Source organism: Cervus canadensis, chromosome 27 (assembly GCF_019320065.1).
Source record: "Cervus canadensis isolate Bull #8, Minnesota chromosome 27, ASM1932006v1, whole genome shotgun sequence".
NCBI classification, from domain to species: Eukaryota; Metazoa; Chordata; class Mammalia; order Artiodactyla; family Cervidae; genus Cervus; species Cervus canadensis.
The window spans coordinates 3002912-3016329 of record NC_057412.1 but is presented as its reverse complement, the minus strand read 5'-3'; the positions used below and the strand labels follow the sequence as shown (position 1 = coordinate 3016329).

At 37.9% G+C, this 13418-nt stretch overlaps 1 protein-coding gene across 4 annotated transcripts in view; it reads right to left on the bottom strand.

Annotated features, from left to right (window-relative positions):
* The window catches only part of SCAF4 (SR-related CTD associated factor 4), a 60404-nt gene that overhangs the window by 23873 nt on the left and 23113 nt on the right, over positions 1 to 13418 (bottom strand). For 2 of the 4 annotated variants that reach the window (XM_043448620.1, XM_043448622.1), the window contains exons 4-9: positions 12934 to 13095; positions 11703 to 11838; positions 11238 to 11377; positions 10466 to 10642; positions 4819 to 5003; positions 4346 to 4454 (exon numbers count right to left, since the gene is read on the bottom strand). In XM_043448620.1, coding sequence (XP_043304555.1) covers positions 4346 to 4454; positions 4819 to 5003; positions 10466 to 10642; positions 11238 to 11377; positions 11703 to 11838; positions 12934 to 13095 — 909 coding nt within the window. The remainder of the gene's footprint in view (positions 1 to 4345; positions 4455 to 4818; positions 5004 to 10465; positions 10643 to 11237; positions 11378 to 11702; positions 11839 to 12933; positions 13096 to 13418) is intronic. The other 2 variants (XM_043448621.1, XM_043448623.1) reach the window with 2 other exon arrangements.

Below are 13418 nucleotides of genomic sequence, written 5' to 3'. Positions count from 1 at the left end.
AGTTCTGCCAAGAGAACACACTGGTCATAGCAAATACCCTCTTCCAACAAAACAAGAGAAGACTCTACACATGGACATCACCAGATGGTCAACACCAAAATCAGATTGATCATATTCTTTGTAGCCAAAGATTGAGGAGATGAAGTCAGCAAAAACAAGACCGGGAGCTGACTGTGGCTCAGATCATGAACTCCTCTATTGCCAAATTCAGACTTAAAATTGAAGAAAGCAGGGAAAACCACTAGACCATTCAGGTATGACCTAAATCAATCCCTAATGATTATACAGTGGAAGTGAGAAATAGATTTAAGGGATTAGATCTGATAGACAGAGTACCTGATGAACTATGGACGCAGGTTCATGACACTGTACAGGAGACAGGGAGTAAGACCATCCCCAAGAAAAAAAAAATGCAAAAAAGAAAAATGGCTGTCTAAGGAGGCCTTACAAATAGCTGTGAAAACAAGGGAAGCGAAAAGCAAAGGAGAAAAGGAAAGATATACCCATTTGAATACAGAGTTCCAAAGAATAGCAAGGAGAGATAAGAAAGCCTTCCTCAGTGATCAGTGCAAAGAAAAAGAGGAAAACAATAGAATGGGAAAGAACAGAGATTTCTTCAAGAAAATTAAGAGGTACCAAGGGAATATTTCATGCAAAGATGGGCTTAATAAAGGACAGAAATGGTATGAACCTAACAGAAGCAGAGAATATTAAGAGGAGGTGGCAAGAATACACAGAAGAACTGTACAAAAAAGATCTTCACGACCTAGATAATCACGATAGTGTGATCCCTCACCTAAAGCCAGACATCCTGGAATGTGAAGTCAAGTGGGCCTTAGAAGCATCACCACAAACAAAGCTAGTGGAGGTAATAGAATTCCAGTTGAGCTATTTCAAATCCTGAAAGATGATAATGTGAAAGTGCTGCACTCAATATGCCAGCAAATTTGGAAAACTCAGCAGTGGCCACAGGACTGGAAAAGGTCAGTTTTCATTCCAATCCCAAAGAAAGGTAATGCCAAAGAATGTTCAAATTACTGCACAATTGCACTCATTTCACACAATAGTCAAGTAATGCTCAAAATTCTCCAAGCCAAGCTTTAGCAATATGTGAACTGTGAACTTCCAGATGTTCAAGCTGCTTTTAGAAAAGGCAGAGGAACCAGAGATCAAATTGCCAACATCTGCTGGATCGAAAAAGCAAGAGAGTTCCAGAAAAACATCTATTTCTGCTTTATTGATTAGTCCAAAGCCTTAGACTGTGTGGATCACAATAAACTGTGGAAAATTCTGAAAGAGATGGGAATACCAGACCACCTTATCTGCCTCCTGAGAAATCTGTATGCAGGTCAGGAAGCAACAGTTAGAACTGGACATGGAACAACAGACTGGTTCCAAATAGGAAAAGGAGTATGTCAAGGCTGTATATTGTAACCGTACTTATTTAACTTATATGCAGAGTACATCATGAGAAACGCTGGGCTGGAGGAAGCACAAGCTAGAATCCAGATTGCTGGGAGAAATATCAATAACCCCAGATATGCAGATGATACCACCCTTATGGCAGAAAGTGAAGAAGAACTAAAGAGCCTCTTGATAAAAGTGAAAGGGGAGAATGAAAAAGTTGGCTTAAAGCTCAACATTCAGAAAACTAAGATCATGGCATCTGGTCCCATCACCTCATGGGAAATAGATGGGGAAACAGTGGAAACAGTGGCTGACTTTACTTTCTTGGGCTCCAAAATCACTGCAGATGGTGACTGCAGCCATGAAATTAAAAGATGCTTACTCCTTGGAAGGAAAGTTATGACCAACCTAGACAGCATATTAAAAAGCAGAGACATTACTTTGCCAACAAAAGAAGGTCCGTCTAGTCAAGGCTATGGTTTTTCCAGTGTTCATGTACGGATGTGAGAGTTGGACTATGAAGAAAGCTAACTGCCAAAGAATTGATGCTTTTGAACTGTGGTGTTGGAGAAGACTCTCGAGAGTCCCTTGATCTGCAAGGAAGTCCAACTAGCCCATCCTAAAGGAGATCAGTACTGAGTGTTCACTGGAAGGACTGATGTTGAAGCTGAAACTCCAATACTTTGGCCATCTGATGCGAAGAGCTGACTCATCTGTAAAGACCCTGATGCTGGGAAAGATTGAAGGCAGGAGAAAAAGGGGATGACAAAGGATGAGATTATTGGATGGCATCACCGACTCAATGGACATGAGTATGGGTAAACTTCAGGACTTGATGATGGACAGTGAGGCCTGGAGTGCTGCAGTCCATGGGGTCACAAAGAGTCGGACACGACTGAGCAACTGAACTGAACTGATCAGGTCACTAAATCACAGTGTCAATTTCATATGACCAAATACAGGCATATCTCAAGATATGATGGATTCGATTCCAGATCACTGAAATAAATACTGCAATAAAGTGAGCCACATGAATATTTTGGTATTCCAAAGCATATAAAACTTATGCTCACACTTACTGCAGTTCAGTAAGTGTGCCATATATCCAAATAAAACAATGTATATGCTTTAACTAAAAAATACTATCTTGCTAAAAAAGATGCCAATAATCATTTGACAACCCATGGTTGCCATAAACCTTCAATTTGTTTAGAAAAAAAACAAAAAAAGTGTAAGATCTGTGAAAAATAAAAAAAAACAAGGTATGCCTTTATATATAATGAATTGAACATGATACAGATAAGAAAATGAATATATTCTAAAAGGTTTCTTAGAACACTTTCTAAATAAGTCTATAAAGGAGCATTTTCCAAAGGCTGGCTGTACAACAGAATCATCACTTAATTAAAATAAATAGCTGCTATCCAAAAGTCTACAAGCAATAAATGCTGGAGAGGGTGTGGAGAAAAGGGAACCCTCTTACACTGTTGGTGGGAATGCAAACAAATACAGCCACTATGGAGAACAGTGTGGAGATTCCTTAGAAAACTGGAAATAGAACTGCCATATGACCCAGCAATCCCACTCCTGGGCATACACACCGAGGAAACCAGATCTGAAAGAGACACGTGCACCCCAATGTTCATCACAGCACTGTTTATAATAGCCAGGACATGGAAGCAACCTAGATGCCCATCAGCAAACGAATGGATAAGGAAGCTGTGGTACATATACACCATGGAATATTACTCAGCCATTAAAAAGAATTCATTTGAATCAGTTCTAATGAGATGGATGAAACTCGAGCCCATCATACAGAGTGAAGCCAGAAAGATAAAGACCAATACAGTATACAAACGCATATATATGGAATTTAGAAAGATGGTAACAATAACCCTATATGCAAAACAGAAAAAGAGACACAGATGTACAGAACAGAGTTTTAGACTCTGTGGAGAAGGCGAGGGTGGGATGTTCAGATAGAACAGCATTGAAACAAGTATACTATCAACGGTGAAACAGATCATCAGCCCAGGTTGGATGCATGAGACAAGTGCTCAGGGCTCGTGCACTGGGAAGACCCAGAGGGATGAGATGGGGAGGGAGGCGGGAGGGGGAATCGGGATGGGGAACACATGTAAATCCATGGCTGATGTTAATGTATGGCAAAAACCACTACAATATTGTAAAGTAATTAGCCTCCAACTAATAAAAATAAATGGGAAAAAAAAATAAAATAAATAAAGATTCTCTAAGATTGACTATAGCACCAGAAGTCTAGGATATGTATTTTTTAGTATGTTCCTCCAATTGAGATGTACAGTGAAGTTTAGAAAACTCTGCATTAGAGGATTTATTAAAATAAATCCAACAAACAAACTTAGTCTAACTTCCTGAAATTCTCCAGTATGATGTCCTCTTTATACTGCAGATTTCAAACCATATTCCTGAATGCTGAAGAGCTGAAAGCCCTCTAAAGCAACAAGTCACACAACGTTAATAAAGAAAAAAGGGAGACTTCCCTGGCAGTCCAGTGGTTAAGACTCTGTGCTCTCAATGCAGGCAGCACAGGTTCAACCCATGTCTGGGGAACTAAGATCCTGCATAACACAGTGTACTGCAAAAATAAATAAGTAAATAAAAGGGGGGGGCGGGGGGGGGAAGGCTTCTCAAAAGGGGAAAAGCTGTATAACTAAATAGGTCAGTTCCTTAAAATAGAACCAACTCTATTTAAATAAAAATATCAATTATTAACATGAATATCTAGCATCCTTGTTTTAATTAAAGCAAAAAAGCAACTCAAATCAGTTATGTGCTCGACAGCTTTTAGTCCAGCTTAAGGACTATTTAGCCACCTACACAGCTAAATACTACTACTCTGGGAAGTGCAACCCAGATGTGCTAATGAACACATTTCAGTAATTAGAAAAGCCTCTACCTGATGGTGCACTGGATCCTGCTGCACTGTCATCATTCGAGGCGGGAACTGATCCATGTTCTGATGTTGGGTATATGCTGGTTGTGGCATGCCATCTCCAGGAAACCCACTAAAAGAGATGAGCAGTCCACTTTTTACCCATTCAAAAACACATCATTCTTGGCCACATTTACACTACAGAAACTTACAGAATGCTGTTCAGGAGTTGTTAACAATCAACATTTTACTGAATCATTTACTTATTTGCCTATATTAATTTAAAAACTCAGCATTATTTCCAAAATAAAAGTCATTTTTTATTGTAAATCGGACAGGATCCCCTCCCCATTCAGAAGAAAGCCCCAAATACCACACTTTTAAAAAGAATTTTAGAAGACGCTATATGAAAAATGACTGTTAAGTGTTACTTGCATTATGCCTTGTAATGACTACCAAAGTTCTATCTGCTGAGGAATCGAAAGAAAGAGACGTACAAGGATGCCTGTGGAGGAGAGGCAGTGGGCGCGGCCACAGAAGGTGCAGCGGCAGCAGCAGGCGTAGTGGGCACAACAGCGGCAGGAGCAGGTGTTGTGGTGGCCGAGGGGGCAACAGCATCTTCTTTCTTGGATTCTTCCACAGCTTCTGGCTCATCATCATAATCAAATCTATCAAGTAGCTTCTGCAAGAGGTATGCCAATATTCTGTTTTAAAATTCAGGCTGTGATTCACTGCACAAAAAAACTTCATAAAAACAGACATTCACCATCATCTATAATTCTGCTAAAAGCTGTGATGTACAATTTCCTCTTCCCACATGCCTCTTAGGGACTTTGTCGCATAGACAATTTTTACACAAATGCCACTCTGAAAAGAAGACCCTTTTAAAAATGGTTTTTCTTCCAATTCTAAACACAGTGTTTCCTTTCTATTTTCTATATTATAACTAATTTAGCAGTAGAAAGATTTTACAAAAACATTTTCCTAGACAAGAAACTGCGCACATGAAAATGGATATACATTTTTGGTCGGCTTTGTAAAATGTACAAAAAGAAAGACCATCTTATCCAATCTTATAAACATCCACTTATAAATTCTGCTCACTCAAGAATATGAAAGAAAGAGAACGGCACAGAAAAGGCTGCAAAATCTACCTGTGCCCTTGCTTCTTTCTTAAAACTTCACAGCTCACCTTTTACCAGAAACTTCCATTAAAACAAAAACAGAAAACAAAAACCAATCAGTGTACTCCACAGGATCACATGTCTAGAAGAGCCATTATTTGAAATATGATTACATTTATTCAGAATAAGGAATCAAAGTATTGGGCTAAGCCAAAAGCTTGTTTGGGTTTTTCCTTACAATGTTACACAACCACTACTGTGTTTTGGTAGATTATACATAACACTTCATCACATGCAATGTGATGCATGCAATGTAGATACAGTTTCCTCTTCTTATAGACAAGGATACTAAGGTCAGGTAATTAAGAAACATTAATTTCTTGATATCAATAACCTCAGATATGCAGATCACACCACCCTTATGGCACAAAGTGAAGAACTACTAAAGAGCCTCTTGATGAAAGTGAAAGTGGAGAGTGAAACAGTTGGCTTAAAGCTCAACATTCAGAAAACTAAGATCACGGCATCCTGTCCCATCACTTCATGGCAGATAGATGGGGAAATAGTGGAAACAGTGGCTGACTTTATTTTTCTGCGCTCCAAAATCACTGCAGAGGTGATTGCAGCTATGAAATTAAAAGACGCTTACTCCTTGGAAGGAAAGTTATGATCAACCTAGACAGCATATTAAAAAGCAGAGACAATACTTTGCCAACAAAGGTCCGTCTAGTCAAGGCTATGGTTTTTCCAGTGGTCATGTATGGATCTGAGAGTTAGACGATAAAGAAAGCTGAGTGCCGAAGAATTGATGCTTTTGAACTGTGGTGTTGGAGAAGACTCTTGAGAGTCCCTTGGACTACAAGGAGATCCAACTAGTCCATCCTAAAGGAGATCAGTCCTGGGTGTTCATTGGAAGGACTAATGTTGAAGCTGAAACTCCAATACTTTGGCCACCTGATGTGAAGAGCTGACTCACTGGAAAAGACCCTGATGATGGGAAAGACTGAGGGCAGGAGGAGAAGGGGACGACAGAGGATGAGATTGTTGGATGGCATCATCGACTTGATGGACATGGGTTTGGGTAAACTCCAGGAGTTCATGATAGACAGGGAGGCCTGGCGCGCTGCAGTCCATGGGGTCACAAAGAGTCGGACACGACTGAGCAACTGAACTGAACTGAATTAAGAAACATAACCTAGACTGTACAGTTATATATAGTAGAGTCTAGATGTGGACAATGGTCTTTTTCTAACCTCAGTCCCTGGCATTCAATAAGGCAGTCTTTTCTCTCAGGGTATGACCTTCCCGTTCATGGATTTCCAATCTCAAACTCCTAAATTTGTGTTGTTCTGTGACAGTTCTGCCTGGAAATTCTGGTTCTACTTTACTGGACAACAGATTTCTAAATTGCCTCTTTCTTCATAATTCTGGGCCACATGATTAAAAGTTCTGATTATAATAGAGAAATCCAACATGGCCCAGGCACCTTGCTGCTTTATGCACAGGAGGTTAACTTAACCCTCAAGGCAGTGGAAAAAAAAAAAAAAAAGGTACTACCATCACTCTTTGACAGAGGTATATAGTGAATAATTAAATAAGTCACATCAGTAGAGTCAATGACAGGAGCCAAAACTAAAGCTCAGGTCCAGGGCGTCCCCGATGGCTCGGGGTGGAGACTGCCTGCCAGTGCAAGAGACACAGGTTTGATGCCTGGTCTGGGAAGATTCCACATGCCGTGGAGCAGCTAAGCCTGTGTGCCGCAACTAAGAAGCCTGTGCTCGAGAGCCCCAGAGCTGCAGCTACTGCAGCCTGCGTGTCCTAGAGCCCGTACTCCACAGCAAGAAAAGCCAACCTGAGGAGACTGGAGAGTAGCCACCACTTGCTGCAACTAGAAAAAGCCTGCACAGTAACGAAGACTCAGCACAGCCAAAAAGAAATAAAATTTAAAAAACAAAACAAAAAAACTTAGGTTTAAACTATCTACAAAAACAAACAAAAAGAACTCTCTGCAGTTTATCACATATAGACATGTTCCTTAAAAGTTTTACGATTCATACCTATTGCTTTGGGAAAACATCTGAAGCAATTAAAAAATTTAACTGAGCCCTACTATCTAAAAAGATATTTCTGTTGCTTTTAAGGAAATTGAAGATCTATGAAGCAGCTGAAACAGACAAGCTGTTCCTAGTCAGCTGTTTGACTAGCTTAAAATAGACCTTTTCAGTCAAAAGCAAAGCACAAAACTCCTTTTTCTAAACTTAATGTGACTAACACACATGGGTCAACCCACTGAAGATAAAGCACTAGAGAGTCAGCTGCAGCTCAAACGGACAAAACGTGAACCCACTGCTGGCACTGCTACTAGTCAACATTCTTTTTTCCTGAAGTCCTAGCCATCAGACAGTGAAAAAAAGAAAGGTCTAGATGTTGAAGGGGAAAAGTCAAATTTAGCAGCCTACAAAATCTGAGAACCAACTAGAAAAACCAAGATAATTTACAAGATAACATAAAAATTCAATAGTTTCCCTCGACAGCATCAACTGGGCTTTCTGGGTGGCAGCAGTAAATAATCTGCCTGGAATGCAGGGGCCACCAGTTTGATCCCTGGGTTGGGAAGATACCCTGGAGGAGGAAATGGCAACCCAACTCCAGTATTCTTGCCTGGAGAATCCCATGGACAGAGGCGGCTAGTGGGCTACAGTCCATAGGATTACAAAGAGTTGGACTTTCATGAAAGTGTTATGAAACACTAAACATGAAAAATGAGTAAATTATCTAAGAATGAATGAAACAAATATAAAAAAAAATCAGAAACCTAGTAAATTGAGATTCTATATAAGAAATTATCAGTACTTCTTAAATTAACTTATAAATTCATAAAAATATATGCTAACACTCAGCTCATCTGGAAAAGCATGCTGTGATGGTTAACTGTATACGTGCCAATGTGGCTAGGTTATGATGTCCAGTTGTTTGGTCAAATATTAACCTAGATGAGGTTTTGACAGTATTTTAAAAATGTGATTAAAGGGAATTCCCTGGTGATCCAGTGGTTAGTACTCTGCACTTTCACCGCCATGAGCCTGGGGTTCAATCCCTGGTTGGGGAGCTAAGATCCTTTAAGCTGCATGGAGCAGCAAAGAGAAAGAAAAGTGACTAACATTTAAATTAGTGGGCTGTGAATAAAGAAACATCTTCCAAAACATGGGTGTGCCTCAACCAGTCAGTCAAAGGCCTTATAGCAGGGTTTCCCAAAGACGGCATTCTCAAGACAGCAACAGGAAAACCTTTTGCCTTGCAGAATTTAGACTCAATACTGCAGCATTAACTTTAACCTGGATTTCCAGCCTGACACTCTAACCTATGCTTGACAATTACATGAACCAATCCCCCTTTGTGTGTCTGTGCCTGTAACTGGTTCTGTTTCTCTGGGACATACCCCAGACCAATTCACATGCCCAAGAATAGGCAAAGAATGTTTGAAAAGAATAAAGGCAGAAAACACATCTAGAAATGAACTGTAAGTTGCAAGTGTTTAAACTGCTATGATGCCTAAATAAACACAGATATTAGTGGGACAAAATGGTATCTAGAGACAGACATAGAAAAAAATGTATGACAAAAATTGTGAGGGAGAAGTGGCTATTTCCAAAAATATAAAGGTTTAACTATCTTGAACTATATGCTAATGTAAGTTCTTGATACATTGAGACAAACATAAAAAACAGAAATATAAACTACTAGAAGAAATAGAGAATTTTAATACAAGTGGGGAGAATTTTCCTAATCACAACACAGAACAGAAGACTAAAAAACAAAACCACAGCACTTAACAATTTATGTTCACATATACAGAGGAAACAGGTCCAAAAAACCATACACCTATCAGTGGGACTGATTTCCTTTTTCACTTCAGAACTTTCTATATTATCTTCATTTTTTCCCCCTAAAAGTGTGTACTTATTTTGTACTCAAAAATTTTAATCCAACCTTCTTTTTTTTTCAACCTTCTTTTAATCGGTAGTCACTCATAAATCATATAGATAGAATAGCAAGCAGTAATTTGCATATGGATTCTTAATATTAACTACTAGCAACAGTTACTGTATCTTAGAATGCTAGAAAGAAACATATTTTAGAGATGATTAAAAGATAGTTCTTTCTAGAATTATCAAACTTCCGTGTTTTTTTTATACTGTAACTAGTAAAATGAAATTAAATTTTATATAGTCATATATAGATAAGACACAAACAGGTAAGAGTGGAGTTGTTTAGGCTAATGTTTCAACAGGAAGCTCTGAACTGTGCATCTTCAACACATCTATATACCGTTAGTAGGAGCTCCTTGAACATAACTAAGGCCCAAAAGAGAAGTCTGAAGACACTAAAGCAACCCAAACTCTCATATCATAGATAAGGTAACTAATGTTTTCAACAACGGAAAACAAAGTAACTTAAATGTCTTTCAACAGGGGAAATGGTTAAGCCGATGTGTCAATGTAATAGAATAATCCTAATGAGCACTCAGTACATGTGTAGATTTACATCTATTAACCTTAACAACAACCCAGAGATGTGAGGATTAAGATGAAAAATAAGCCAATTAGAAACAATGTGTATAAATATTTATGTATATAGATTAAAAATACCTATTTTTATATATGTATATACACACACATACACACAAACACACAGATACATAATGACCAAAAAAGAAAAGACCATATCCACAGGAAATCAATTCTGAAAAGATATACAGCAGAATGTTACAGTAGTTATCCTTGAGTAAGGGGGTTAATGGTGAATGTTCTGTTTCCTTTATACTATTTACTTTTCTCTTATATTGAAAATTTTGCAATGAGTATATATTACATTTATAACCAAGAATAAGAATCAATGTTTTGATGTCGAGGGGGAAAATCCCTCAAATAACTAAATGAACAATCCAGTTAAGTCAGAAAAGGGTTAACCTCTACAGAGTGACAGAAACAATGGGATGGGTTATGTGAGAGAAGCATACCTTGTCAAATGCAGTTTTTTGTTCAGGTGGGGGGAAAGCAGCTTTTTGTTCAGGTGGTTGTGTAGGAGCTGTCTTTAACTGAGCTGTGATAGCCTGAACCTGAGCCATCACAGCATTGTCAATGGCGGGAGACTGTGGTTTTGGAGGCTGTTGAAAAGTCTGAAGGATCTGCTGAAGCTTAAAGAATGGGAAAACTGATAAACCACACAACAAAGGATAATCATAGAATCAAAAGTTAATTCACTAAAAAAAATCTTAATGGTGAATCAAAATAGCATAGGCACGGAGGAACTTGGAAAAAGGAACCAACCTTTTAGTAATGGTTAAATTTATCGTGAATGAATGTATCAGGGATATAATGTGTGTCACTTAAGGTTAAAAGTATATGCTGATGACTTCAATGGTGGACAGTGATGGTCAGAGAGAAGAGAAAATACACTGAATTGTGAACAATGTATATATGTTTTCTGAAAAAGTGTAAAAAAACCATCTCCATTAATCCACATAATTTTGTAACTAGCACTGTGAGCAACTCCACCACCCTTAGAGCTCCGCAGTTCTCTCCAAAGGGCACATCATTCCTCAGTGTGCTGCTCCCGCGCTCACCTTTCCCACATTTCCCCTATTATCCTTGTGAATTTACCTTCCTCGCAAAGGCTTTTCCAGTAGAAATATTCCCTCCTCACAATGTGCTCGCTAACCAGGAATGTAAAGTAAGAACTGACAATAGTACCTAACTTCAAACTATTTAATCTTTGGATAGACAGTTTACCTGTTGACCTTGAGTTGTCTGAAACAGTTGGGCCACAGCAGCAAAAGCATCAGAGCTGGGCAACTGTGGTACAGTTGGTACAGAGTTCGCAGTGGCTTGTGGGGGTTCAGAAGCAACTTTAACTGGAGGTGGAGGTGAACCTAAAAAAGAAAAGATCATTAAGGCCTCAGAAAACTTTTAACTCATACATATTTCCTTTAAACTCCATTAAGCTTCTTTACTAAAACAAGACTCCATTCAGTTTAACATACAGTAAAAAGTATAGATTATGGTATTACAGCCTATACTGCAACAAGCACTGAATACTTTTATTAGAAATAATGATGGGAAGAAAACTTTATCTTCCAAGATGTAAACTCAAGTTTCCTTCTTACAGAAAAATTCCATCACTATAAACATATTTCAAACATTTCATGCACAAAAAATGATACAATTCTCTAAGCCCACAGACACACCTGACCTTACCTTCATTATTAGTAACATTTTCTGTTACTGGAGCAGCATTACTGGTTCCTGCTGCCATGTCCAAAAGAGGCTGAATAATTTCAATTTTGAATACTCCATTTTTTTGCCAAAGGTTCAATACACGAACTATTTTACTCTGTTATGTGAAAAAACATGAATATACAGTAAGTATTAGCATAAATAATTATACTTCTTATGAAAAGAGAGAACAAAACACCACAGGCTAACATTTCCATGCTATATCTGTTTCGTAAATAGAAAACAATCTATCATCAGAATTACAGCCTCATTAAACTACTCTAACTGGCCTTCCTTCAGTAGTGTAATCCAGGGTAAGAAACAGGGAGAGGAAAAAAACAAAAAATTAACCGAGAGAATCAAAAGAAATGCATTAGAATTACTTGAAATTTTCATATTTACGATTACAAAGAAACCAAAAATGCAGTTATCTAAGAAAAGTAAAATGAAGAACTTTCCAGGATGATTTTAATAGTTAAAATATATAACACAATTAACTGGCCTCTAATTGCTAGGTAAGTTGTTTTGTGGGCTACCAAATTTGAAGGAGATCCAGAGAAACTGTGTTATTCATGGTTGCAACTCTTATCTCCTACTCAAGGAATGATCTTTTCTCTTGTACATCTTTCCCACAAGAGCATTCCTCCAAGAATATAGAGAATCCATAACATGCAAATTTATATGTCATTTATTATACAGGCTCTAGTCTTCGTTATTCTGAGTTTACCAGTGTATTTCTCCTATCTATTAGAGTCTAGTTTTTCGTCTATATTTTTCTATCTTTTTATAGTACAGAGTAAAACCAGCTATAAATGTGAGGAATTAAATACAGTAGTCTAATTGCTAATGAATATCATTTATACTTCAACATCTCTATATGATGGGAAAAGTCAATGATTGGTCCATTCCTTCTGGAATAAACAACAACTTGAGATAAGCACTGTCCTCCTCTACTGCAGAATTTCTTTACCATTCAGTCACAAGACATTTTTCTACTAACGTTTTCTTTAAAGCAAGATGATGTTCCTTTTGTATTTCAACAGTACAACATTTCTAAAGGACTTCACAAGAAAATAGATATGACTACTACAGAAAAAATCTGGGTTTTGTTTCAAGTTCACAGAGATCACTATGTGATTACCTTTCAAATACCTAATATACATATAAGAACAGAGTAAGAATACAAGTTTAATTTAAAAATTATAAACTATACCTTATCTTCAGATGGACAAAGATACAGATATTGGAATGTGGCAGTTATGTTTTTAGAGAATCTTGGCCCAAAAACATCTTTATCAGTTCCAAACTGATGACGAGACTGTCGCACAATTGAGTCAATTACATATAATCCTGGAACCTTGTATTCTGGTTTACACTACAAAGATTAAATGTAAAGTCAATACAAGAAAAGCAAACCACAATTTGACACCCACTAATCTCACTCTTATGAAACTATACATCCAAGGTTATTTCTATAGAAATAACTACTTAAGTTATTGATTTAAGTAATTAAATAACTACTTAAATGTTTAATTCTCTTACTGGCTAGCCTGTCAAGCTTCCCACAGGTCTGTAGAGAACTACCATTCTCTTGATGTTTCAGACTCCCAATATTTTACTTTTTTCTGATCCTTCTCTCCTCCCCTCCTCCAACTTCCTATAATCAGCATCACTTTATCAATTCTTAAGCCACGTCCA